A 27,996-nucleotide genomic window follows, 5' to 3' on the forward strand; every position below is an offset into this window, starting at 1 on the left:
CTGGCTCTAGGGGGCCACCCGGAAAACAGGTTGTAAGTCCTGGAAGGGTCCAGGGTTGCCCATCTCTAGGACTGTCTGTTCAGTAGGAGAAAGGGGGATCGACCTGAGAGACTCAGATATAGCTCCTCCTCCCCTGTTATTAAGGAGACAGAATCCCTGGATGGTAGGCATGCATCCAGGCTGAGCATCCGGCCTGGAAACTAGATTTTCTAACTCCCTGCCCAGGGCCCCTTTGCCTCCTTAGGTTACCCTTATTTTTCTGTTTCAAGCTGGACATATTTAACACTTCAATTCCTGTGGCCAAAACTAATGTAGACACCAGTCAGCCTAGACCAGCCTAACAAACTGAGACACCCCTGAGTTCCTTCTCAAAGTGCCTTGAAGACACTACATCTGGTAGAGAACCAGCCACACAGGACCAGTCAATAAAAGACCAGGTGAGGGAGTGGGGAAAGAGCAGCCTCCCTGCATTTAAGTTGGGAGTGGCAGTTGATGGTGATGGTAATGATTATTACGATTATTAATTGGCTCACTATGCCAGACATAGCAACCCCTGAGTCAGGGACCATTATCATCAGGGTTTTACAGATGAGGAAACAAGCTCAGAGAGCTGGGTCACCAGACTCAATGAGATTCAATCCAGTTATGCAGCAGGATTTGGGAGGGAGGGGAAGTTTCATTCTCTACTCCTTCCACCTGCACAGTGCCCATTTCCTCAAGGGCCTGGCCAACTTCTCAATGGTCTGTAAATGGGCCTAGATGACTCCAAAGAACCCACACCTTCACGTGAAGAGGAATTTCTCAAAGGAAAGGATGCCTACCACTTTGGTCTGGGAGATGATTGTATGAGACATTCATACAATCACATTCATTACACAGTTGGCATTAATTAACATTGAATTTATCATAATTCAGTTCTCCTTTGGCCTGTCTGATTATTGAGGAGAAAGTCTAAGATTTCTTCTTTTAACAAGAAATAGAACATTCTTCAAGCATGAGGCACATTCATAACATTTTTTATTGCATTCATGTTTTTATTGTACTTATTTTTAAGATTTATCTGTTTGTGGAAAATATAGCTGTGTACATTAATGCAATCGTGGGGTACAATGTGCTGGTTTCATATACAGTTTGAAATATTTCCATCAAACATGTTAACATAGCCTTCATGGCATTTTCTTGGTTATTGGGTTAAGACGTTTATATTCTACATTTAGTAAAATTTCACATGTACCTTTATTAGATGAACCATAGGTGTAGTCCCACCAATCACCCTCCCTCCACCCATCCTCCCCTCCCTATCTCCTTTCACCAAATTCTTGTGCTATAATTGGGTTATAGCTTTCATTTGAAAGCCATAACTTGGTTTCATAGTAGGACTGAGGACATTGGATACTTTTTCTTCCATTCTTGAGATACTTTGCTAAGAAGAATATGTTCTAGCTCCATCCATGTAAACATGTAAGAGGTAAAGTCTCCATCTTTCTTTAAGGCTGCATAATATTCCATGTTGTACATATACCACCACAATTTATTAATCTATTCGTGTTTTGTTGGGCACTTGGGCTTCTGCCATGATTTAGCAATTATGAACTAGGATGCGATAAACATTCTGGTACAAATATCTTTGTTATAATGTGATTTTGGTCTTCTGGATATATATCTAGTAGAGGAATTGTAGGATCAAATGGCAGGTCTATTTTTAGATCCCTAAGTGTGCTCCAAACATCTTTCCAAAAGGAACGTATTAGTGTGCATTCCCACCAGCAGTGTAGAAGTGTTCCCTTTTCTCCACATCCACGCCAACATCTCTGGTTTGGGGATTTTGTGATGTGAGCTAATCTTACTGGAGTTAGATGATATCTCAAAGTAGTTTTGATTTGCATTTCTTTGATGATTAAGGATGATGACCATTTTTTCATATCTCTGTAGGCCATGCACCTGTCTTTTTTAGAGAAGTTTCTTTTCAAGTCCCTTGCCCAGCCTGAGATGTGATCACTTGTTCTTTTCCTGCTAATATGTTTGAGTTCTCTGTGGATTCTCATTATTAACCTTTGTTGGAGACATAACCTGCAAATATCTTCTCCCATTCTGAGGGCTGTCTGCTTGCTTTACTTACTGTGTTCTTGGCTGTGCAGAAGCTTTTTAGTTTGATCAGGTCCCAGTAATGTATTTTTGATACTGCTTCAATTGCCTGGAGGGGTCCTCCTCATAAAATATTCACACAGGCCGATTTCTTCAAGTGTTTTCCCTGCACTTTCTTCTAGTATTTTTATAGTTTCATGTCTTAACTCTAAATCTTTAATCCAGTGAGAGTCTATCTTAGTTAATGGTGAAAGGTGTGGGCCCAGTTTCAGTCTTCTACAGGTCTCCAGCCAGTTCACCCAGCACCATTTATTAAATAGGGAATCTTTTCCCCAGTGAATGTTTTTTAATTGGCTTGTCGAAGATCAAATACCAGTAAGTAGCTGGGTTCCTCTCTTGGTTCTCTATTCTGTTCCATACATCTACCTATCTGTTTTTGTGCCAATACCATGCTCTTTTGATCACTATTGATTTATAGTATAGTCTAAGGCAGAGGTCCTCAAACTTTTTAAACAGGGGGCCAGTTCACTGTCCCTCAGACCGTTGGAGGGCCGGACTATAGTTTAAAAAAAAAAAAAACTATGAAGAAATTCCTATGCACACTGCACATATCTTATTTTGAAGTAAAAAAACAAAACAGGAACAAATACAATTACACCGCCTCATGTGGCCCATGGACCGTAGTTTGAGGACCCCTGGCTAGGGTCTGGTAGTATGATTCCTCCTGCTTTGTTTTTATTTCTGAGTAATGCCTTGGCTATTTGAGGTTTTTTCTGAGTCCATATAAAACGAAGTATTATTTTTTCAAGATCTTTAAAGTATGACAGAAACTAATTTTTTATCTAAGGCAATGATACAGTCTCTTTTAAATGTTAAGGTCTTTTATTTGTTTTTTAAGTGATTTAAGGGGGAGGGGCAGATAGAAGGAGGCTATGGGATCACTGCCTTTAAGAATTCTGGATTCTGGCTCGGTGCCTATAGTTCAAGTGGCTAAAGCACTAGCAACATATACAAGCCCGGGCCTGCCAAACAACGATGAAAACTACAACCAAAAAATAGCTGGGCATTGTGGCGGGCACCTGTAGTCCCAGCTACTTGGGAGGCTGAGGCAAGAAAATCGCTTAAGCCCAGGAGATGGAATTTGCTCTGCAGCTACTTGGGAAGCCAAGGCAAGAGAATTGCTTAAGCCCAGGAGTTGGAGATTGCTGTGAGCTGTGATGCCACGGCACTCTACCCAGGGTGACAGCTTGAGGCTCCTTATCAAAAAAAAAAAAAAAAGATTTCTGAGAGCCTCTGTCAACTCAGCTCATTGGTTTTGCCAAACCCAACAGGGTGTGCAGCCCTAACCTGTCATCCCACAGCCTTAGACTGATTCATGCTCTGTCTCCATGGTGCTGGATTTTCCTTGAAACCTCTGAGAAGTTCTCTATAAGGAGATAGTCAGACTCAGGGGAGAAAGTTCTGGGTTCCAATCCCCCACCCATTTCTTATTGCTTCATCACATGACCAAATCATCCAACCTCCTGGAACCCCTGTAAGTTGGTGGCAGAGCTGTTGTCCACAGGGCAACTATCACATCTCCTGCCCTACTCACAAGAGCATCAGGTCCAAGTCTTTCCTATGACAGCTCCCTGCTTTATTTCCTTCATACCACATTTCAATCTGAAACAGTTTTATTAACTTATGTATTTTCTTCCTGGCTAGAATGAAAGCTCCAGGGAAGCACGTCTTACACATAAGACGACAGGATAGTGTATAACACACTGCAGGCATCTGATAAATGGTGCCAAATGAATGAATGAGCCAATCCTGAAATTTATCTTAATTCATCTCTCTGCAGATTGCTAGAGATTATGAGACGGGTGCCGGGTTTGTATTCTTCAAATAGCCAATACCAAACCAACCAATCTTTCTCTTCTCTTTTCTGTTATGTAGAAGAGAACACCAAAACACAGTTTTACATTTTTTTATAACCTTGTATTATTTTATTAATCTTAAAATATTTTAAAATAAGAAGGGGCTTGACACCTGAAGACCCAGTGTGTGACCCACTGCAATTGAACACACACTTCTTGGGCCCGTTTCTCCATCTCTAAGGGGAACATTGGGATACCAGTCCAAACTATTATGCTAGCTTGATGACCATGTATGAGCTTTGAAAAGTGCTCTGTGGACTTATGATGACCTAAAAATAGCAATGACCAATAGAACTTTCTGTGGTGATGAAAATGTTCTAGATCTCTTTTGTTCAATAAGATGACTCTCTGTGACTATCAAGTGCTTGAAATGTTGCTAGTGTGATTGAGGAACTGCATTTTAAATTTTAATTGAAATTAAATTGAAGTGGGGGAAAGCAGAAAGAGGGACGGAGGGAGGGGGGTGGGGCCTTGGTGTGTGTCACACTTTATGGGGGCAAGACATGATTGCAAGAGGGACTTCACCTAACAATTGCAATCAGTGTAACCTGGCTTATTGTACCCTCAATGAATCCCCAACAATAAAAAAAAAAAAAGAAAGAAATTAAATTGAAGTTCAATCTATCCAACTAACTCATGGGTAGTGGCTACCATCTGGTACAGTGTAACACTAGAATAATGCCATGTCCTCTCTGTTAAAATCATGGTCTCTCATACCCTCTTTTCATTTCACCTGTGACATCTTAGTATTTATATTTCACTATGTGACTATTTAAAGTATCCATCACTGGGCGGCGCCTATGGCTCAAGGAGTAGGGCGCCGGTCCCATATGCCAGAGGTGGCGGGTTCAAACCCAGCCCTGGCCAAAAAAAAAAAAAAAAGTATCCATCACTGCACTCTAAGCTCCAAAAGAACAAATGCTTTGTCTGCTTTGCCATAGCTGTATCTCCAGTGCTTGTCATAGGACCTGGTATAGGGTAGATACATCATAAATATTTGATGGATGAATTTATGAATGAATAAATGTATTGTTAACGAAAGGAGATAGTTACTTAGCCTGGTGCTGATAATGGAGTGGAATAATGAAAAAGGATGAGACCATAGGTCATTAAATTAAAACAGCTCAGTTAGTGTTTAAAGGAACCCTAAGTTCCTTGTGTATAAAAAAGTTTGTGTTCAGGTGTGAACACAAAAGCGTAATAGTGTGCTTGGAAAGGTTTGCATCTGTGCAGTCATGTGTAGACACATGCGCCATGCATCTGTGTGTCAGGGTAATAAGGTGGTTAAGACTAAGACACATGCAAAATCACCCAGGAAGGCAGTTTCTAAGTCATTCCTTTTTATTTTGAAAGATTTGTCAAACTCTTCACATCATGGTGAAGGTTTCTATGATTAACAAGAAGCAGCTTCTTCATGAAATGCTTGGAGGTGAACGAGTTCTCAGCCTGTGAGATCCGACCATCACATTGACTTGGAAGTTTCTCTTGATTAATAAAAGAAAAAAGGAGGGGGAGATAAAAGGAGGAACATGCTAGAAACCTTATGAAAACCATCCAAATGTGGGAGGAAAAAACAACCAATTTGCCAACTCCACTTTTACTATGTCACAACTTTCTACATCTCATCCTTGATTTTGGCCTTCTGGCTGAAACAGCCTCTCAGTCCCCAAAGCTCCTAAAAAGAAGCCCAAATCTTCAAAAGACAGGAGAAGAGCAGCCCTGTAGGATGCGCTGACCCACCCCCCAGAGAACCAACAGTCTATGGGCCCAAAGGGAACCAACTGCCTAATGTGAAGAGAAACCAAAAAGTGAAGGAGGAAATGGTGAGGAACTCGGTTTCCGTGAGAGCTCATCCACTTCTATAACACAGCCCCAGAATCTTTCTCTTAGTCACAGCCCCAGACAAACCAGGTTGTGGTTGATGGGTTCTGCAGGGCTCTCTCCCACCACTGATCCTCTAGCCCCAGAAACATGCTTGCCAACCTCATGTGTCTGTTACTTCCCTTTGCCCACCTCCAGGCCACCTGGGGGAGACCCTCAGGCTGCCGATACCCTGAAATAAAATTAACATGAAGTCTGGCTTGGAGAGTATTAATGTCTCAAACAGAATAATAGAGTGAAAATCTGAAGATGCAATGTGTGCTTAAGGCAGATTGGAACAAATGGCAAGAGAAAAATGGGACTATTAATGAGTGAGCAAAAGACTTTGATAGTCAGGTTACAGCTAAGAATGTCATGACTTGGGTTAGAATTTCCATTTTTAGCACCGTTAATGTATTCATTTCTATCTATGTTAGCACCTCATCCCCCTGCGAACAACAAACCATCCAAACATTTTAAACATTGGGGGAAACAGGAAGGGGAAGGGCCAAGAGAGAGAATCAGGTACTGTGGAAGGAGGCTGGGGTTCAGATCACGAGATCCTTGTCGATATCCTCTGCAAAATAAGAAAAGAGAGCAGAGTTTAAAACGAGGCCCTGCATCTATGAAGATGCACTTCCCAAGGAGTAGTGGGCCCCACCCCAGGGCAGAGGGCCAAGTGACAGGCCCAAGGACACCCAGGAAGTAGATGACCGAGGCTCATTGGTCTCCCAGCCTCTGGCCTGTCTCTGTCTCTTACACATGCTGCCAAGTTACACTTCCTGTTTCCTCTCTGCATGCCTGCCAATTCCCCAAATAGCATTTGGCACAGAGTGAGGGCTAATGCTTGAGGAAGGGAAAGAGAAAAAGACCGTCAAATGGACAGAGAAAGGTCAGGAAGATGCCTGAGAGTGAGGCCAATCCAGACAGGAAGAGCACACTGGAGTCCATGAGCCACAGAGGGCAGGGACAGGCAGAGGGGACAGACACACAGAGGAGGGTAACAGCCCCCACCCTGGGAGCAGTGTTCGGCCTGGCTCTGTGACCTCTGCTCAGACACTCACTCTCCTTGATGCCGAAGCAGCCGGCCCACTCCTCCAGGGCAATGTACTTGTCATTGTCCAGGTCACAGGTCTCAAAAAAGCGGGTGGTGCAGTGCTCCATGGGGATGAGGGGAGCACGCAGTGGGGCCAGCTCGGTGTGAGACAGGTACCTGCAGGGGAAGAGGCAGGGGATGACCCGAGGTAGGGAAAGCCCCACAGCCAGCCTGGGAGGCAGCGGTGGAGTTAGCCTGCCCCCCGGCACAGAAAAGGGCATTTATAGCAGGATGGGAAGTCGGGATCCTGGGCCTACCCCCAGCTCTGCCACTGACTGGCTATGGGACTCACAGCACATCATTGCCCCAAGCCTGTTTATCCCTTCATCAAAGAGAAAGAGGAGTTGGTTGTAAGGGCCTTTCCAGTTCTGAGGTCTCGGGGACTCAATAACAGAGGTCTCTTGATGCATTTAAGTATTTCCTAATTGGCTGAGAATTATAGGCACAGAAACTTAAAGTCAAAATATTTAGCACTCTGCTACTGGTATCCCCTCACCCTGGCTGGAGCACTTTCCAAGATGCTCAGTCCCTATGGCCCGATCTGGAAATTTCCCCCCAACATTGCAGTAGGATCCAGCTTCTCAGTCTGAGCTCCAAATGTTCCCCTGGACATTCCCCTCCTGGCCCCAGTGAGTGACTCAGTTGGATCCCAGCCACGCAAGAGCCTGGGAGAGAAGCAGCCAGGAGCTTCCCAGAGCTCAGGAGACCCCAGCTGACAGGGTGGGCAGCCTCCAAGCACACGGGTTGGACATAGAGTGAGGGGTGAGCATCCCAGTGAGGAGATCCCCCGAGCATGTGAGAATGAGAACCCATTTGTCCCCTCTGTGTGATGCTCTGCTTCTCACAATCAAAGGAAAAAGTTAAAAAGGCTCCAAGAAGAGCAAGTGTGACTTGCTTTAGCTGGGGCTGAGCAGGGATACTTACCCCCATCACCATCACCACAAGAGAAGTTCAGCAGGTGGTGACAGGGTAAGAACACAGTGCAAGGTCCACAGGGCAAGGACCATGTCAGCTTTGATTCTGTTTAGTCCCCTGCCTAGAATAGTGCTGGGTACATAAAGAACACTCAGTAAGCATTTGTTAACTGGCCAAGCACCTGCCTGGTCTGCAGTGCAGGCACATGGCACTTCATAACTTGGTTGGACAAGGGATATGGGCCTTCAAATGACGGGCTTGCGATATGGATGGGTTGACTTTGAATTTTTTAAGGAATGTCCAGGGGCAGTTGGGCCTTGTTGGAACGAGGCCCTGGGATGGGGCTTAGACACTGTCTGATGTTCTACTGAAGGACAGTGAACATGTGGCTGCTCCCACCCCAATCCCTGCCACCCCTGGAGCCTGGTGCTGCTTCCTCACTCAGTCTCCCTCACTATTGGGTACCCAAGCCTCAGCACATGCAGGATTAAGGAGGTGTTTTCCGCTGCCAGTGACTTCCACCTCTGGCATTGAGAGAGTATCTTCTCTTCCTCCCAAGTCTGCATCCTTTCTCTGGATGCCTGTTCCTTCAGCCCCAACCCTCAGGCAAGCTGTGGTCCAGGGCAGGAAGCCCTGCAGAGGCTGCAGAAAGGCTTTCTGGCCACAGCCAGTGCACCTGCCAGCCTTGCTCACAGCTCTGGGGCCTTACCCATCAATGGGGTGCTGGTCCAGCTGGCCGAACTGCCAGTGCACAGGGAAGATGTACATGTTGTAGTTCTTCTCGAAGTCCCGGGCCAGCAGCTCCACGGGGTGGTCTCCGGCCTCCAGGCGCTTCTCATTCTCATGGATCTTCTTCACCTGGTGTGTGACAAAAGGTCCAGGGAGACAGTTTGGGCCCCTCCCACCTCTGACAGAAGGCCAGAGCAGGCAGAGACCAGCCAGGCCAAGCTCACAATGAGGGGAGGAAGTGGCATGGCAGATACCAGCATCCCATTCACAGAAGTGGAGGCCTGGGGTGATCCCAAAGGTTCTCCGCAGAGCTGTCCACACCAAGCCACCAGGGGCAGTATTAAAACGAGGCTTTCTGGGCCTTGTTTTGTAGAGACACTATTGAAGCAGGCCTGAGGTGGGCTGAGGAATCTGCATTTTACCAACATGTTGAAGTACTCAATAGGCTCATTAAAATTTAAGATCCACAGATCCAGAAAGAAAAAGGAATAGGGCTTTTATGTCACCTTTTTTTAATGCTGGGCTACACAAAATTAGCAGGTCTCCTTACTGTCATACTTCTCAGGGCCTTTAAGATGTAAATGTGCTCCAGAGGCAGCTAGGAGGAGCAGGTGCCCTGTACCAGGGACAGAGGCACTCTCCAGGTGATTATCAGCTATAGTTGGGGACCTAGTTCTAGGAATGGGATGGGATCATCAGGGCTGGGATCAGCAGGACCAGGCAGACGCCCTGGGACAGGATGGAAAGAGACCACTTACTCGCAGCTTCTGCTTCTCGGTCAGAAGGTTGTTGTCCTCATCCCTCTCATACAGGGTGACCAGGACATTCTTGAGCCAGTCCCGCATGCGCAGGGGAAATTCGGTCAGCTCAGAGTCCAGGCAGGGTGGGATATCTAGGGTCCCAAACACAAGGTGTCAGCACAGACCTGCCTCTCCCTACTGATGGCAGACGTGCTGCCGGAGCCCTCCGCCCACACCACCTCCATCAGTGACCTTGGCACAGTGGTGTGGCCTCTCTGGGCCAGTTTCTTCAGGACAATCAGCAAAGGAAACTGTATATGGGTAAGAAGGCTCTGAAAATGGGAAGTGCCAAAGCATGTCCGCTGCTTCCTCAGTCTAGAGCTGATCGCTAAGGGAAAGTGGTTCCTGTACCTTTCTGGGTGCTGGGCCTTGGATGTGACCTTAGCAGAGACTGGACCCACCCTCATGATGTCAGCCACTGGCAGGTGATTGAAACTGGGAGGCTGAAGAATCACATCTATCCACTGGTCCAGATGGGTGGGGGTGGAAGGTAGAGGAATCAGGAAAGTTCAATCACTAGAACTTTCTTAGAGATAATGATTGCACCCTGGTCTTTGGAACTTAGAGCACCATAATGTTGCATCTTAGGATTTCATCCAAGTCCATCCCTCTTATTGGATATATTAGAGGTCAGGATGGAGAGAAGGGACTTGTTCAAGGCCACATTGACAGGGCATCATTTAGTTTCCAGGCCAGTGTGGTTGCCCATGGTCTCAACTTTGGACCATGGAAAGTCCCCTCTTCAGGGGCTACCTTCATCACCAGCTGAGGCACGGAAGCAAACATCTGTGATAGAAACACCAAGAGTTGGAGTGAGTGGGCAATATGCCTCAGGGGAAGCCAAGCCACTTGGTAGAGGCTCCCTGGAACACTTGGTTTCATTGCCCCTAGGATTTCCTACTAATATTTCCACACACCCCACCCCTCCTTGTCTAGTTCTCATTTTACATCCAGGGCCCCATAATGGGAGAAGGAGTGAACCCCATGGACGATCTGTTTCCCATCCCTTATACACATTTCTGCACCCAATACACCTGGGGCAGGCGAGCGCTCTCCTCAGTGCCATCTGATGTTAAAATATGCAAGACACACAATGTGGATGTTATCTTGGAGGAGGAGCACTGGTGGGCTTGGATGTTTTCAGCGATAAGGAGAATGCTGATTGAGGCACCTGGGCCAGCTGAGTCTGCAGCTGGGGTCACTAACAAAAGCCACATAACAAACACCCTGGCATCTCTCCCCAAACATCTGACTCTCAGATTTCTAAAAAAGGGTGGTTATCATCTGTCTTCAGAGGGCAGATGGGAATGTAATAGAGCAGAAGGCCAAAGATATGACAGTGCTGAGTGGCAGAGCCCCCAAAGAAATGGACAGGCATGCCTCTACTTCAAACCATTCAAATTCAAACATTTTAAAAATTCATTGTAGGCCTAGGTCAGACATCATTTTTGCTTTACAGTTTTGAAGCAAGAAAGATTTGGGTTAGCCTTATAGAAGAACTTCTTCATAGAGAAATCAAGTACAGTTATCTCGGATGCTAGTGAAACATTCTGGAAATCTTCCCTGATCTTGAGCTTCCATGAAGTCAATTCTTCCCCAGGAGGAGTCCTGAACTTAGAGTTAAAAGGAATCTGCTCATAGACCACCATGTCATTTTTGAAAGCCCAGAAAGAGAAAGACATTTGCCCCAAATCAGATAACATGGGGTTAGCACAGCCAGCCTGAGTGCCAGTGCAGAAATCTCTCCCTGCCCAAGGAGAGACTCACATTTGCAAGGCCCAATGTAGTCAAGGTGGAGCTTGTGGCCCTTCTTGGTGCCCTCCAGGGTGCACTTTGTGGCAAAGAAGTGGCAGGAAGAGTCGAAGGTCTTGTTGTCATTGCTGCACACCTGTTGACAAAACATAAACACCCCCTCCATCATTGCCAAAGCCCTTTGCTGGTACCACCATCCTTGCTGATTTTCAGAGATGGGGATGCAATGAGTTAGTGGTAGGGCTGGGACATGAACCCACTCTCTGGGCTCCCAGGTCAGGTCTAGACCATGCTGAGAGCCACCAATAGTCTCTGAGCAAAAGCACAAATGAGTCAGGGCTGAGACATGGAAAACAAATCTGGAAGATGTTTGAAGAGTGAATTAAAGATGGGTACAGGAAAAAGACAAGAGTGTGCAAAGAAAAGTTAACAGAGCAGGTCTAGGATCATTATCCTTGGAAGGGCCCGCTTGTCAGGTCCTTGGCTGGTGTCTGGGAGCAGGTCTGGTACAGCTCCCCGTGAAGTTGTAAATCTTTCCCTAACTGATAAGGATGGCTCTCTGTGCCTGGACTGCTTGCACAAACAACCTGCTTTATGCTGAAATCTGCTTTTCTTCTAGGTGTGTGGAATTTTGGTATGCGCTAGACAGTGTGCCTATGTGACCAGCCCCCAGTAAGAACTGTGAGTGCTGGGTCTCTAACGAGCCCCTCTGTGCAGAAATGTCATTCACATGTGACTTCACCTTTGTAGCTAGGGTAAGAGTGTCCTCTGTGTGATCCCATGGAAGGCAGAGAGTAAGCAAGTCTCACAGGGATCCCTCCAAATTCTGCCTATGTCTTTTCCCTTACGCTCTGCTGTATACACTGAATTATGTCACACTAATAAATGTTAGCTGTAAGCACAGCCATGTGCTGAGTCATTTGAATCCTCCCAATAAATCTCTGAGCATAAGGGTGGCAAAGCAGAGATGCTGAGGGCTGCGTGGGGACAGTGGCAGTAAGTAGCTGTACCGGGAGTGTTGAGCACTCTGCACGGACTTTCTTAGCACTGCTTGGGTATATCTGTAAGGAAAGATTGGTGGGCACTGGTGACCGGTGGGATGTGAAGGTGAAGGTAAGGGTGAGAAGGAGGCAAAGTTAACAATGATGCTAAAATCTGGAACTCAGGCCTGGTGCAGTGGCTCACACCTATAATCCCAGTATTTTGGGAGGCCAAAGAGGGAAGATTGCTTAAGCCCAGAAGTTCAAGACCAGCTTGGGTAATGTAGTGAGACCCTACCAATACAAAAAAACTTTTTTAAATTAGCTGAGTGTGGTCAGTCATAATCCCAGCTACTCAGGAGGCTGAAGGGGGAGTATTACTTGAGGCCAGGAGTTTGAGGCTGCAGTAAGCTATGATCATGCCACTATACTCCAGTCTGGGCAACAGAGTGAAACAATTGTCTCTTAAATAAATAAATACTTAAAAATAAGATTTGGCCAGGCACAGTGGCTCTTGCCTGCCTGTAATCCTAGCTCCAGGAGGCCAAGGCGGGCAGAGTGTTTGAGCTCAGGGGTTTGTGATCAGCCTAAGCAAGGCAAGACCCTGTCTCTACTAAAAAGAAGAAAAATGATCAGGGCACCTATAGTTCCACCTATTTGGGAGGCTGAGGCATGACTCATGAGCCCAAGAGTTTGAGGTTGCTATGAGCTATGATGCCATGGCACTCAACCCCGGGGTGACAGAGTTAGACTCTGACTCAAAAATAAATAAATAGGGCAGCACCTGTGGCTCAAAGGAGTAGAGCACCAGCCCCACATACCAGAGGTGGAGGGTTCAAACCCAGCCCTGGCCAAAAACTGCAATAAATAAATAATAAATACATAATAAAGATAAGATTTGGAACCCAGAGGCTGTGTTGTCTTGGGGAGAGACTGAAGATGGAGAAGCCAGAAGATGGGGAGTTGTAGGAAGAATGCTGATCCCAGATTTGTTGCCCCAAGCTAGATGGCCACTAGCACAATGATTGGCATGAGTGGGCACTCAGAAAATATTTACTTAGATGAATGGATGGAGGGACAGATGGGTCCTATTGAGCTAGAATGGACATGCTTGGGAGATAATAAAAACAAAAATACAAGTAGCATTTACTGGGTACTTACTATGTACCAGGCATTATCTGACAAATCCCCATAGCAGTCCTGTGAGTTAAGAACTATTGTTATCCTCTTTAGATGAGGGGAAACAGAGCCTTGGAAAAGTTCAGCAACTTCAACAAGGTCTCACCAATAACAGGTGATGGAGATGAGGTTTTAAGTCAACCTTCAGTCTGTCCCGAGAACCCACATGTTTGGACTTGATGCTTTGCTCGGCTGCTCTCAAGTTGAGAAAGCCTCTGACCCTTCTCAGCTCATACTCCCATCTGAGCTACATTCTCTTGGCATAGGGCTTGGAACCTGATGGTGCTGAATACATTCTTGTTGGTTTCTGGAGCAATCCAGTGTTAGACAGAGTCTCACCTCTGACTCATCTCCACTTCCCTGATGGGATTACTTCCAGCAACAGGACTTCTAAGACTGGAGCCCCATAGCATTCCAAGTCCAATAAATAAATAAGTAAATTTATTTTTTACTTGTTAGAAAATTTTTTACTTATTAGAAAATAAATAAGTAAATTTATTTTTTACTTATTTATACAGCTTTCTGGCTGGACACTGTGTTCTCAAGGGCCCAATCACCAACCCGTGCCCCTGTCCCTCAGCCCTCACCTTCTCAAACTCGCCAATGGGGGCAGGGCAACTGGTGGGGTCCTGGCACACGCACATGGGGGTGTTGTTCTCATCCAGCTCGCACACCTTGCCGTGCTTGCAGTGGTGGTTCTGGCAGGGGTCTGGTAGGGAGCAAGGGCATGGAGTTAGCACCCCCCAGCCTGGTGCATCCACCTAACCCTATTGAGGCAGATCTTTGGGCTGACAGTCCTTGGCTGTGGTTCCTTCTCGGGGCTTAGGCAGCTCTGAGTCATCCTCAGAGGATGGCCTAGCAATCCTCACTTAGGGCAGCAGTTGGCTCAGTTAGTCTGAGGATTAGTGGCTCGGTCAGTCAGGCACTTTTTGTGCGGCTTAAAGCTAGGTCCAGGGCTGGGCAAGATGGCTCACACCTGTAATCCTAGCACTCTGGAAGGCTAAGGCAGGTGAATCGCTTGAGCTCAAAAATTTAAGATCAGCCTGAGCAAGAGTGAGACCCCATCACTACTAAAAATGGAAAAACTAGCCAGATATTGTGGCTGATGCCTGTAGTCCCAGCTACTGGGAAGGCTAAGGCAGGAGGATCACTTGAGCCCAAGAGACTTAGGTTGCTACGAACTATAATGATGCCACAGCACTCTACCCAGGGTGACAGAGTGAGACTCTGTCTCAATTAAAAAAAAAAAAAAGTCTCAGTCTGGGACCCAGAAACACTAGATGCCATATAACTATATGATTGCTGAAGCAATCACAACAAGGCGTTTCTCGATTCTAGAATAAACGTCCTAGAATGTCTTGGATAGTCAGCTGTTGTCAAGGAGCCAGGGTGCTGTGCCCTGAGTGGCTGTAAAGGAAAGGGGAGAAGAGCCCCAGACCCGCACTAGACAATAGAGCCCGGCTGTGTCTGGTAAACACCGGATGAGGTGGGCGTGGAGGAGGAAAGGAACATGACTCAGGAGAGGCCCCTTTGCTCCAACAAAAACTTTGTGCCCAGCTGCATCTAAAGACCATTAGTTATCCTCTCAGGATAAAAGTTTAGTGCAGCCTTTTCCTTATATTGCTTTATTTCAGGTATTTCAATCATCCTTTACTGATGCCTTGTCTGCCAGGCACTGGGCCAAGTGCTGTCATGCTTTGTCTCAGAAAACTGTGTATATTCTTGGGACAAGAGTCTACCATCTTATCATCCCTGTGTTGCAGACTGAGGACCGTGAGGCTCAGAGGAACGAATGGAGCTGTTGTGGAGATGCCACGATCTGAACTTTGGTGGGCTTTCTTCCAAAGTTCATGCTCTTAACCCGTTGAGTACAAATGCCTCAGTGATGCAGGCTCCAGCCAGAGGCTCTAGGTCATGTCCACAGGTAGCATTATATGAGTTGTGTCAGGCCTCATTCCCCCCGACCTCATTTCTGTGGGATGTGTGAAAATCAAATGAGTGTGCAAGCTCCTCATCTCTGCTCTCAGATCTGCTCCCATGTGGGGCTTGGGCTGAGACAGAGGCAACAGGATCTCAGTGACCAGATGTGACCAGTGACCTCAGTAGGAATATGAAATCCAACTTCAGAATCAGGGCAGAGAGCCATTTGCAGGAACTTCTCTTCCTGCCACTGACAGCACAGACGGCCTGGCTATAAATTGATCTTGCCGGATCCCAGGAGACTGAGTGCCAGACAGTTTCCCAACCTTTAAGTCAAAGCTGTTTTTCCCCCACAGCCCACTGAAGACCCCACCCTGCATTTCCTTGGGAAGCAACCTCACACAGGCTGCCCCTGGTCCCAGGCCAGGCATCAAGGGCACACTGGATATGCCAAGTCACAGGGAAGCGACCTACTTTCAGTCACCACCTCCTCTTCAGCTTCCTCAGCACCGTCATCAAATTCTCCTACTTCCACCTGAACAGGGTTGGCTCCCACAGGTACCTGGGAGGGAGGGAGACTAATGAGTCAAATGGTCCCCACCCCTGTCAGAGACCCAGGAGAAAAGGGTGAGGAGTAGAGGGGGACTCGCCTGAAGCTTCAGGTGTCCACAAGGGGATCATAACGACCCCCTGGAAAGGTGGGCTGGGCCCAGGCCCAGAGAGCACAGATGCTGGGACTGGAACTTTAGAGTCAATCTTTCAGACCCACTATGTTTTATAATGCCCTGGAATTCTGTTGAGATGACTCAGAGGACACCAGGGGTGTCAAGGCAAGAGGAAGTGCCAAGCCCTCCTCCCCTGACAGCCACATCTGAGCAGCTCCCCTTTCATCAGTTTTACCTATGGGGAGACCATGAGTGGTCACAGAAGAAAATGTGTCCCACAGTTTAAAAAAAATCAGAATCTTTGATGATGATGATGATGATCCCGCGAGGATGTCTAAAGTCAAAACAAAATCACAATCCCAGCCCCCAATTATAGGGTCCCATTGAAGGTTTGGAAAGCACTCGGGAGTGTGTCTGGTCATGGGGATACTCAGGATTTACATCTATGCTGAGTGTGTACATAGGGACAAACGCCCCAGGCCAGCATCAAGCCCCCCAGCACCTGCTTGGACTCTCCAGGGGACACATGTTGGGGGCGATGCTGGGGCCATACCACGTACCTCGGCCACCTCAGCCACGCTTTCTTCCACCACCTCTGTCTCATCAGGCAGGGCTTCCTGCTGCTGCTAGAAAAGAAAGAGGCGGTCAGGGCCAAGGCCAGCTTCACTTCCAAACATAGGCTAGAACACAGGCTGGGGGATTTTGGAGAGCAGCTCTTTGGAGATTCCCAAGGCTGTGCCTTGGGAGCTGCCACGAGTGGGAGACAGGGCCAAGGAGAAACCAGACATGTGACACACACCCCCCACAGAATACTGGAGCAACACCCCTTTTATAAATTTTAAATCCAAGGTTGTATGTAAGATTTAGCTTAGAAAAGCATTTCTGCTGCTTTGAATTCCTACAAAGTCTGAAAATCACCGATCCAGACCAACTCCCCCATTTTGCAGAAGGAAAAACTGACACTCAGGGATGATTTTTGAAAGATGTTATTATCTTCCCCACAGTATTGTCTTATTATTATTATTCACATAAATATTATTAGACAATTCTTTCTTGCAATTTTAACTTGCAGTAGGAAGAGGTAAGAATAATACATAATTCTGAGGCTTCTGGTTGGCCGGAGCAGCTTCTAAAATTAATGCCAACTGCGCCAAATCTTTTGCCCAGAATCTGCACATTTCCTCCCCCTTTCCTGAGGATGTTCAGATTCTCTGCAGATAGCTGCTCCTGACCCTCTGTGTGCAATTCTTGGAGGGACTGGCAATCAAAGTACCCCACACTCCCCAAACTAAGAAGCAAGACCCAGAGCCCACGCTTAGCAGGACTGACTCTTGCTATATTTTTAAAAATCTTGTTGGCACATTCTTTTGAGAGGCAAAACTGTTGGAGTTGATTCACTCAGATGACAACTCCTCAAACTGTCCAGTTATTCTCCCTCCCAATTCTGTATCTACTTCTGCCCTAATTTAGTCAGACTGAAGTCTATTGCTTGCAACCAAGCAACCTTCTGTGTTTAGAAAATAACTCCTCCCTCTCTTGGTGGCTTGCCTGTCTTCTAACATCATCCCCAACAGCATCCCCAACCCACCTGCAGCTCAAATTCCTCACATGATGAAGAGGTCAACCCTAGTCCATTGCTGGGAAGCTCTGACTGCTAAAAAGCTTATCTTCACATTACATGGAACTTTCTTTTCAATCTTTATCCCAGTTTTTGTTTGAGTTTATAAGTTTAAGAAAAAAAAACTTAGAAAAAAAAACAAGACAGTAACTCCAGATGGGGAAGTTCTTGTCTCCATCTGACAGGTTCAGAACCCCTGGAGCTGGTGTTAGGAGGTGAGAGCAAGAGGTAAGATCTTTAGGTACTTACAGGGGCTGCCAAGGCCCTCCCAGCCAGGCAAAGGAGAAAGAAGATCCAGGCTCTCATGGTGCTGGGAACCCTGTGGAGAGGAGAAATTGAGATTTCCCTAAGGAGAGGCTTCTAGAGGGAGAGTTTCTTCTGAATTCCTGTGATGTGCTCGACAATTTTAGAGATTATAGGCATGACCGTTTTAGATGTTAGGGGTTAAGTGATAGTGAAAGGCATGGGTGAAGTGTGTTCCCTTCAATATTCTTTCCATCCTGTTATATGAGGAGAAAGTCTCAGTTTGGTGCTAGGCGTCAGCGACACCTCCCTGACACTCATCTATCTCCTTTTGTAACAAAGAGTGATCAGCCCTCTTGCTCAGAGCGTCCACAGGAAATTATATCCAGCTGGAATTGAATAAAGTCGTTTTTCTCATGTGTGTTTGTTTTTACAGTTTCCTTCTATTTATGACAAAGATACACAGAGTTTTCCATTTATGGTAATAGGATACCTACTCCCCACTCTCAATACATTTATTTAAGTTTTTAAAAAGTGATTCAACTAAAGTAACGGGCTACTTAGTCAAGTTTGGGCAATGCCAAACCAGATCACCTTCAAGGGCTCTTCAGTCCTTAATGTTCTAAGAGTAATTCTTTTCCTACACCCACAGTTCTCCGCCTCCTCCCTTTCCGCCTCCTCCACCTTCTCCTCTGCTTAATACGCAGCAACTTCTTGCCAATTTTAGACAATGAGATCCATATTTTAAAACGAAGAACAATAGTCTGGGAGCATAACCTATGGAAACTTGAGGGTGGATACATTTTTCTCCACTCTACCCAGAAGCTACAGCACTTCTCTAGACCCCTAGAGAAATGATCCAGATGCTTCCGCGTATTGCAAAGGGGAGGTTAGAAAAATCCCCCGCCCTGGTCACTGCTAAGAATTTACTCTCTCAATCAAGCTCTAGATTTTAATGCTTTCATGACTATAAGGGATCTTGGAGTAGAATCTCCTCTGATAATAGAATACCAAATGCCATCTCTTAACAGAGGATCTATGGTAGGCCATTTAATTTAGGCCATTTCTTTATTTCTCCTACATGTGGCTTTGGACAAATGAAACATGAGAGAAAACTAAATGGATTTCCTTTTCCAAATGGCTTTAGAAAATTCTTCTTTTACTGATCTAAATCTGCTCGCCTTCCTCAGACCTCTATTTACCCTGTCCCTCTTTCTGTGGTTACACAGAACAAACATCCTCTCTCTACAGGCAAACAGCCTTTCAGTCAAGGGCAGCAGTGGTCACATCTTCCCTCTTTTGTTCTCCAGAACTTCTCTATTAGACCTATTATCCCTAGTTCCAAGACCTCTCACCTAACCAAGCACAGTTGTGGGAGGTACCCTGGCATCATGGAGAAAAACACTCGGTTTGAAACTGAATGTCAGGGACTCATGTTCTACCTCAACGTTATCTTGATGTATTGGTTACATTTTTGTTCTCTCTAGACTTTGGTGCCTCCACCTATCAATTAAAGTAGTAGACTAAGTGAACTTGGAAGTGGTAGGCTGGTCTTTAAAATACTCTTAAAGGCTGAGTATGGTGGCTCACTTCTGTAATCCTAGTGCTCTGGGAGGCCAAGGCAGGTGGATTGCCTGAGCTCTGGAATTTGAGACCAGCCTGAGCAAGAGGGAGACCCCATCTCTAAACCTAGGCAATCCAAATCTAGGCTTTGTGGTGGGCTCCTGTAGTCTCAGCTGCTCAGGAAGCTGAGACAAGAGAATTATTTGATCCTAAGAGTTTGAGGTTGCTGCAAGCTATGACACCACAGCACTCTTCTGAGAGTGACAAAGTGAGATTCTGTCTAAAACTAAATAAAAAAATAACAAAAAATTAAAAAAATAAAATGCTCTTAAAATATCCCAGGCACATGCTGATCTTGGCACATGTTCCCTTGGATTATAGCATTTGGGAGCAGAAACAAGCAGAGGAAGAAAACACTTCATAACGGTCCTTTCCTGGACTAAAAGAGACACCCCCTATTTCACAGAGTGTGCATGAAATAAAACTAATAGGAATTTAAAGGAATTGGTCTGGGAGCTTGGCGTTACTTCACAATGACCCAACTCCCAGGAGAGTCCAGCCTTTCCTCTCCAGGAGGTTTCTGGAATGTTCCTCACACTGTTGTTCATTTGTTCCCTCAGGCTTATGTGGAAAATCTCCCTTCTTCTCCACTTGGAAGACGTAAGAAAAATAACTCCTGCATGTGGCTTTGGACAAGTGGAACATGAGAGAACACATCAATGAAAGACTTGTCTGAGACTGTTTAAGGAAGAAAAGTCAAAATGAGATTGGCAGCTAGGACAAAAAGTCACCCCCTCTGGGCCACACTGACAGAGAAGCCTTGTCATGGGAGAAATAGCCCAGGTAGAACCGGAAATGTAACAAGCGTCAGAATCGAAGCTTTTCCCAAGCATGCGTCCTGCATCTGAGTGGAGGACCCACACCCTGTGACCATGGTTTTCAAATGACATTCAATTTCAAACTCTGTATTTTTCTCCATGGTGCCAAGGTTTGTTCGTGGCTCTTTGTCTGTCCTGCCTCACCATCTCCCTGCTCTCTTTTCCCAGCTGCGCACACACCCTCTCTGCCACCCCCAACCCTGCTGTTGCAGCCAGAAGAGAAAAATAAGTCTTGTCATGCTTCATAGTTGCTAAAGCACCCCACACGCTTTCCTGGGAGCCTCCTGACGGTGCTGTGAGGTGGGCAGGCAGGAATGAAAGGGCTCTTAGTCCCACTTTCCTGACCAGTCTGAGGTTGAGATGGAAAACACACACCCAAAGTCATGCCGCGTCCAGGCCCATTCCAAACTGGCAAGGCTCCCTGCTTGCGCAGCTGGGGTGAGCCCAATAAGGGTGATGCTTACAGCCAGGGGTAGGTGGATGATACAGACAGAGACTATCAAGACCAACACGTGGGGTGGCGCCTGTGGCTCAGTCAGTAGGGCGCCGGCCCCATATAACGAGGGTGGCGGGTTCAAACCCAGCCCCGGCCAAACTGCAACCAAAAAATAGCCGGGCGTTGTGGCGGGCGCCTGTAGTCCCAGCTACTCGGGGGCTGAGGCAAGAGAATCACTTAAGCCCAGGAGTTGGAGGTTGCTGTGAGCTGTGTGAGGCCACGGCACTCTACCGAGGGCCATAAAGTGAGACTCTGTCTCTACAAAAAAAAAAAAAAAAAAGAACAACACGTGAAATCTTAGGGGAGGAGTTATTTTCCAAATTTGGGGTCCTGCCCAGTGCCCTGTGATACATCACTAGTCTCAGAATGCTTTTCCTCCAGATACATCACTAGTCTCAGAATGCTTTTCCTCCAGACGGCAGGATAGGAGAGAAGAGAAGCTGCTGGACTATTCCAGATGCAAAGCCTACTCCCTGCACACCCATGAGACACCTCTCTGAGGTTCTCTAAAGCACCATTGGCCAAAGAGACCAGGGTCCACCCTGCAAAGCTAATGAAGTGCAACGGTCACTCTAGCAAGGTTGGAACACAGGGTTAAACCTCAGCATTCAGAGCTTAACCGCTGTGATCCTTTGCCAACCCAGGCTATATGTAGCATGCCCTGTGAAAATAACATTCTTCATATAAATGACCAGTACTGCATGAAACCTCCCTCCTTTGTATACAAAAGAGGGATATATGCATCCTTCTCAGGGAGTTTTCATTATCCAGCATCCCAAATGGGGCTCAATCCCCATAGTACAGATGAGAAGACTGAGGCCTGGAGAAAGGAAGAAACCCTCCGGTAGCCAGGAACTAAGAGCCCCAGTGAGTGAGCAGGGTTAGGACAAAGTCCTAGGCAGCCTCACCAACCACTGGCATGTCTCTATCTCAGCACACTATTTCCCCTGGCATCCACCCCCTCCAGGTGGTCACCTGAAGGAGGCCCAATTGGACCATGAACTGGCATGAATTGCTGAAAGGGAGAGAGCCCTGAGCCAGGGGAGGAGCAGGAGGTGTATTTCCCTTGGCTTGGTGGGTCAAATACTGACCCCCCTCACTCCCACACCACTGCCTCCCGTTCCGTACATCGAGTCTTTTCCTTTTCCTTTTATTTGCTCTGGACATGGCTGAAAACTTGTCCTTGGCTGCCAGCAGGACCTGAAGCTGAGGTCACTTCTCTCTTTAGAAAGACTCTAGGGACGGAAAAGTACAGCTGGCCCCCCAGTTTGTCTCCTTCAAGACATAAAGGGCCTCCTTCAGGCTCTCCTTGGACATTGAAAAGTTGCTAAATGTCAGAAGTGGGAGAAATGTCAGAATAATCATAGAATTTTAGACACTGGTTCTCATAATCATAGACTCTTAGAATGGGAAGCACAGAAACTACGAACATTAAATCTGATTTGAGTGGGAAGAGTTTATGAAGCAATGCAATCAAGTACAATTTTCTGAGATGATGAAAATATTCTATATCTGCATTGTTCAAAGCAATAACTGATGGCCACGTGTGGTTACTGAATACTTGAAATGTTGCCAGTGTAAATGAAGAACTGAATTTTTAATTAATTTAAATCACATGTGGCTAGTGACGATGAGAGTAGGCAGAGTGGTTACAAGCTTTTATAGAAGTAGTATAACATAAAGGTAAGCTCCCGGGCTCTGGAGCCAGAATGCAAGCTCAAATCTTAGCTCTGCTACTCAGCAAGTGTATGACATTTCGACCTTACCTCCTCTCTGAACCTCCATTTGCTTTAAGCTCATAGGTGATTTACACAAGAGCATCAAGTAAAGAAGTAAGCAATGATGTCATTTGGAAGAGCATCTTAAAATGCAAGGATCCCAGAATCTCCATCCCTCTCAAGAATCCAGTGTAAATATCCCAGCACTTTGTCTGCATGCCCAGGGAGATAGATGTGCTGGGGTGGAACAAAGGACATATTGCCTCTGTTGATCTGGGGGACACCAGCCCAGCCAACAGAGGAGATGGTGACAAGCCCAGGCCCTGGGCTGGCCTCCTGGTTGGGCTATGGATGTAAGCCAGGCAGCTCACTCCCACTGTCTGGCTTGGAAACAAGGGCTCCAAAAACCACATTGCTGGTAAACAAGTCCAAAGAGAGGAAAACAAATGTAGAAGCTAATAAAAGAAGCCTGGAGCCAGGCCCTCCAGGGAGCCAGGACTCAGAGGAGGGAGGGAGGGCTCTGGTGAGGTGGGGGTGAGCAGGCCCAGAGATGCAGCTGCATGTGCCTATACCAGCAAGTCCTGCTTACATCCCAGCAGTGCACACAACCTCTCAGAGGACTTCCACGTCCTGACATGGAAGTTAGGAGACCTGAAGGCAAGTCAATGGCTCCCAGCTCACTGTGTAAACTTAGGGAGGCCTCCTCAGCTCTTCAGACCTGATCTATTTCCAGCTCATATATATAATGAGGAGGTTGTTTTAGATAAGTGGGCAAAATTATCTGAGCCAGAGATCTTTCCTTTCATTGAAGTCTTCTGCAGAAATCCAATTATTTCAAAGAGCTGAAACTCTTTATGTGTTGAAATGTGTGAATGATTATCATCTATTCGTTAAACTTGAAATTAAAAACCAGAGCAGATAAAAATGGAGTGGAGATGGGGGCTAAGAGTACTACACACTTGGATATCACTGGGGCACCTTGGAGCATCTCTAGGTTCTCTTAGGAACACTTTGAAACCCTTGGGCGAGGTGGTCCCTAAAGTTCCTTTTGGCTCTCACTTTCTGTATCAAACTCAGCCAAAAGTTTTTTGTAGTATTACCTCTCTCAGCTTGCCCATGAACTACTTGGTTCCACTTTTAATTGTTTCTAGAAGAAGAGAAGCTAAGAAAAGTTTTAAGGTATTGTGGATGTAAAAACCTAGGATTGGAGAGTTTCTAGGACTACTCAGAGCTAGCTGGAATCAGTCTGCCTGAAAATACGTAACGGCATCTAAGACGCCACGTTTCACTGTGACTGGCAGAGGTTCAGGGTGGAGATTCAGACTTCCTCCTTGGCTCCTTGTAGGGGACTACTACTGTACCCAGGGTGACCACAAATGGAAGGGAGGAGAAATAACATCAAAGTGTCCAGGCTGTCACAGCTGGAAAGACTTAAGAGATCCCAAAGATAGCAAATACGTGGCATATATGCCCCCACCTGCTTCTCCTGTGCATGTGGCAGACATTACTAATCAATCATATGCCCTTGGCCCACAAAGTCTGGAGTAGCACCAGAATCCTGAATATAGTTCTTGGGCAGCCACTACCAATGAATTAGTGTTATCAGACCATGGGAAACCTCCTTATCATGCTTCTTATTTTAGAAAAAGAAATTGAAGTTTAAAGAGGGAAAATAACTCACTCAACGTCATAGAGCAAGTTGGTGCCTGGGCCAAACTTCTAGATGTTTACCTTGTTTTGTTTTTTCATCTCATCTTCTCTTTCAGTCTGAAATCCAAATGCGTGACTAACACAAGAAGACCAGGAAGGATATCCAAATGAGAGGGGTTATGCAAGTTTCTGAAGGGAGTTGATGTCTCTGTCCTATGTTCCCTGCAGACATTAAGCTCTACAGCTTGGTGGATGAGAGAGAGCAAAGTTGATTTCCTGTTTAAAGCAACTCCTGGCTGAGCTATTTTTCTAAGTCATTCTATCAAGTCACTACTTGCTGGCTCTGGTCCTGCACAGCCCAGCTGTCCCTGGGTTCAGAATTGAGGGTAGGAGAGAAGAAGAGAACCATCCAGGTTCTGTGTTGTAGAAAAAATCTATCCCTCTGTACTTCTAAGAGTGAGGTTAGGGAGGGAGCCAGAAGGAAGCAAATGAGCAGCTGCCTATTAGCCTCATCATGCTGGGCCTTTGGGCCTAATGACAAAGCCATGTGGGCTGAATAGGTCAGTGCAGGCCAGCAAAAGAGAGAGAAAATGCCACTCATCACTGTTACCCGCAAGGCTTGTTATCTATAGAAGGTGCCTGAACATGATTCCAAAATGACCAAATGGCAAAAATCTGGAAGTTTGGCTCAGACACCAGCTTTACCATGTGACTACAGGTCTAAGTTATTTTCTCCTCCTGAGGCTCAATTTCTCCCTCTCTAAGACACAGTGGTGGTACCTATGGGTTACATGTGTGTGTCTCCTTGTCATTATCTATATTAAATTTGATTGTGTACATCTGTGTGTGGCTAACAAACAGCAGTGTGTTTGCACACCTGATGGCAAGTTCGTATGGGTTATAAACCGCCTGATTCAGCATCTGTCTGTTTCAGCCTGTTGTAAGTGAACGCCAGAGATTTCATTTCTGGAACTAGTCTGTGTCTATAAATCAAAGCATCATCCAGAGGGAGGTATGTGAGTGAATGCCTTTCTGTGTCTGCTCCTGTAATGAAGACACTCGTTTTTAGCTGCGCCAGTGGGCGCCTGTTGATAAAATCAGGTTTACACTTTGTGTCCCTATAAGTTTGTATCTGTCTCTATTTATTGCTGCATACAGATCTGTCTACCTAAATAACCTCAAAAGCCAAACATTCTACTGTTTACCTCACATCCTCAGTTCTTTCTTTTCTTCCACCATCCTTTCTTATTTATAGCTTAGTTTCAGCAAGTTTGCTCTTGTGAATTGCAAACCTCTGCCATGTTATTGGATAAAAATTTTATTTAGCACAACCATTAGGCAACACAAGATCCCCCTAGCCCTCCTCTCTTGTTTTCTTTTCAACTGGTGTGAGGAGTGCTAAAATGTAAACCAACAATTCCTTAGAACAAAATCACCATCATGGATTTAGGTTATCCTTGAAGACCATCTATCTAGCTTAGATCTTCCAGTTAACAGATGGGAAAACTGAGGCCCACAGAGAAATGCCTTTCCCAGTGTCACATACGTGTGATTTAGAACCCACAACCTTCTCTGGAAATACACAAGAAGGTCCCCAAATCAAAATAAATTTAAACAATTTTTTTAAAATAGCCCTATCAACATTTTTAGTAAAGGGAAGTGCTATACAAACCCTAAGATGATGGAGCTGCCAGGAAAATAAAAGCTGGAAATTACTTCACCAGATCTTTAGTGCCATAATCCACTAATTCTAAAGTGTTTCCCTGTACGTTATCCCATTTCATCCACATGCTATCCCTTTGAGGTTGCTATTGTTATAGTTCTTTAACTGGAAAGGTAAAGTGATTAGTTCAAGGTCAAATGGCGCTTTCAGGGCAGAGCTAGAACTAAAACTCAGGTCTTCAAACATCACAGCCCCAGGCTTCCCTGGGATCCCAAGGGCAGAACCTAGAGTTTGTTGCTGCCCTTATATTGTGGGAAGGGGGACATTCAGTCTGAGCCTGAGGTTCTGTTTGGGCTCCCAGTGTTCCCTCCCAGCCAGCAGGCAGAGACCCTGAAAAAAGGTTACCGTGGCAACTCACATTCCTCAGAGGGTGAGTCACAGCAGAGAAGAGGCTTCTGGTGGGTGGGACTTGGAGAAAGTTTCAAAAGTTGATTCCTTCTCCAGGCAAATCCCCTTCAACCCCTCCCTCCCACTCTCTGCTCTAGGCTCTGTCGATGTGGCAGCTGACGGTTTGAGTTAACTCTCTCTTTTCCCAGCCACTCCCATTTCAAAAGTTTCATCCTCTGGCAAATGTACCTTTGTTTCCAGTGCCCACTCTATCTCCCACATCCTCCTCCTCCTTGGAATCCACTTGAGAATATCTTAAGACTGAAAGCTATGAACACAGGATCTCTCCCCACACCGGTGCATACAATTTTTAGAGGCCAGCAGATGCCATGAAGCCCATTCAAAGACCAGTCTATGGTTTCTGGTTAAGAGACCTTCAGAGGATGCCAGGCATGCCAAACAACCTCAAGTCCAGCTGTCTTCATTACAGATAAGGAAACTTAGTCTGGAGAAGACACTTATTTGAGGTCACAAGTAAAAATGGTGCCTGAAGCCTATGTTGCTAGTTCTGACTTGCTTCTCACTATACAGCCAACATTGGGGGCACATAGAAACCTAACCCTAGAGAATTACAGGTGAAAACATTTACTCTAATGTAAAAATGCTGTCCTTTCTGAGGAAATGCACGCAGCTCTGTTCCCTTTTGGGCAGACTAGGATTCCTAGAAGACATGCCTCCTCCCCGTGCCTGCTTTGTCTTGCTGTCCTTCAGGACACTCAGGAAGTCCATTCAACAGCCAGGCCGTGGAGCTGGTAAGGGTGAAGAAAGGTAGGGGCTGCCTGAAGGGGAACTAACACCCTGACAGGCTGGATTGTGAGGTGCAGAACTGGTACCCCGGAGCCCTCTGTCTTACCTCCCCCTTTCCCCCACCACACCCTGCTTCCCATTGCACCCCATGTCTTGGGTGGGTGATAGATGACATCTGGGTTCTTCAGATCTAGATAAATCAAGGACTACTCTTGGAGAATTCCTGTGTTTACCATCCCAGGGAGGAACAATGGCTAACCCAAGACTCAGGGTGTGATGGTACCCTTTCTGGCCAAATGGCGCCAGAGTCTGTGTGTGGGGGTTGCAGAGGAGGGAATCTGGGAGTGGGTAGAGTTGGAGAGAAACAGGAGACATCCCCGAGGTGCAGATTAACAATGAAGCCGCCTCCTTTGCCTTGAGATTATTTAATCATTCATCCAAGGTCTCTTTTGGAAAACAGATCCCCTGACAAATAACCAAGCCTAGGAAGTTTCTTCTGAAATAGGGCGCAGGACAGACCAGGCTGTTGGCCGGGTCCCCATTGCAGCTGTGACTGACAGGATCAGATTCCCAGGAAAGGAGGAGGCTGCCACATTTGCAAAGGGAGCAAACAGGACAGGGAGCAAACAGGACCTCTGAAACCAGAGAGACAGAGAGAAAGAAAGAAAAAGTACTCCCCCAAAGACATGATGAGATTATTTTCTGTAAACCTAGAAGGGAGGCCAAGTTACACAATAGTCTACCTTCTGAAAAGCCACAGGCAGACAACTTGGGGACTGTGCCTTAAGGAGAGCAGTAATGGGGCTGGGGGAGATGTGCACCCCAGCACAGCTTTCTCTCCCTTGCATACGAGCTGGAGGAGTGAACTAGGGTCTCGGGATAGGTGCAACTACAGAAGGCGAAGGCTGGGCAGGGGACGTTCATACCTCAGTGGCAGGCAGGCAGCGGGTAGAGCGGCTGTCCGGACAGTCTGAAAGTCTGCAGGAATGTGCTGGGGTTTAGAGCCAGGCAACAGGAAACCACTGGGAGTTCTGGGCTGGGTCTATCTCCCCCTCCACCCCTCGGTCCCTCCTCCT

General features: G+C 46.4%; 1 protein-coding gene across 2 annotated transcripts; it reads right to left on the reverse strand.

Annotated features, from left to right (window-relative positions):
* Positions 1-5,320: 5,320 nt before the first annotated feature.
* On the reverse strand, positions 5,321-27,985 carry SPARC (secreted protein acidic and cysteine rich). 2 transcript variants are annotated; one of them, XM_053566954.1, is made up of 10 exons: positions 27,847-27,985; positions 17,765-17,834; positions 16,458-16,520; positions 15,707-15,794; positions 13,900-14,021; positions 11,169-11,289; positions 9,360-9,493; positions 8,582-8,730; positions 6,926-7,074; positions 5,321-6,438 (listed from the first exon to the last, which is right to left on the reverse strand). In XM_053566954.1, exons 2-10 carry the CDS (start codon positions 17,819-17,821, stop codon positions 6,410-6,412), a joined length of 912 nt encoding a protein of 303 aa, XP_053422929.1. In that variant the 5' UTR covers positions 17,822-17,834; positions 27,847-27,985; the 3' UTR covers positions 5,321-6,409. The 2 variants fall into 2 exon arrangements, with proteins under 2 accessions (XP_053422929.1, XP_053422927.1); XM_053566952.1 differs by having other exon boundaries at positions 16,458-16,523; positions 27,847-27,983.
* Positions 27,986-27,996: the final 11 nt, after the last annotated feature.

Source organism: Nycticebus coucang, chromosome 17 (genome assembly GCF_027406575.1).
Source record: "Nycticebus coucang isolate mNycCou1 chromosome 17, mNycCou1.pri, whole genome shotgun sequence".
Lineage (NCBI taxonomy): Eukaryota > Metazoa > Chordata > Mammalia > Primates > Lorisidae > Nycticebus > Nycticebus coucang.

Bases quoted from the DNA above. Each gene is read 5' to 3' on its own strand.
- SPARC (XM_053566952.1), bottom strand. From the start codon at position 17,821: ATGAGAGCCTGGATCTTCTTTCTCCTTTGCCTGGCTGGGAGGGCCTTG. The intron at 9,494-11,168 runs GTGAGTCTCTCC...TTGGGACCCTAG, and splicing joins CTACATTGGGCCTTGCAAAT to ATATCCCACCCTGCCTGGAC. The intron at 6,439-6,925 runs GTGAGTGTCTGA...CTTATTTTGCAG, and splicing joins CTGCTTCGGCATCAAGGAGA to AGGATATCGACAAGGATCTC.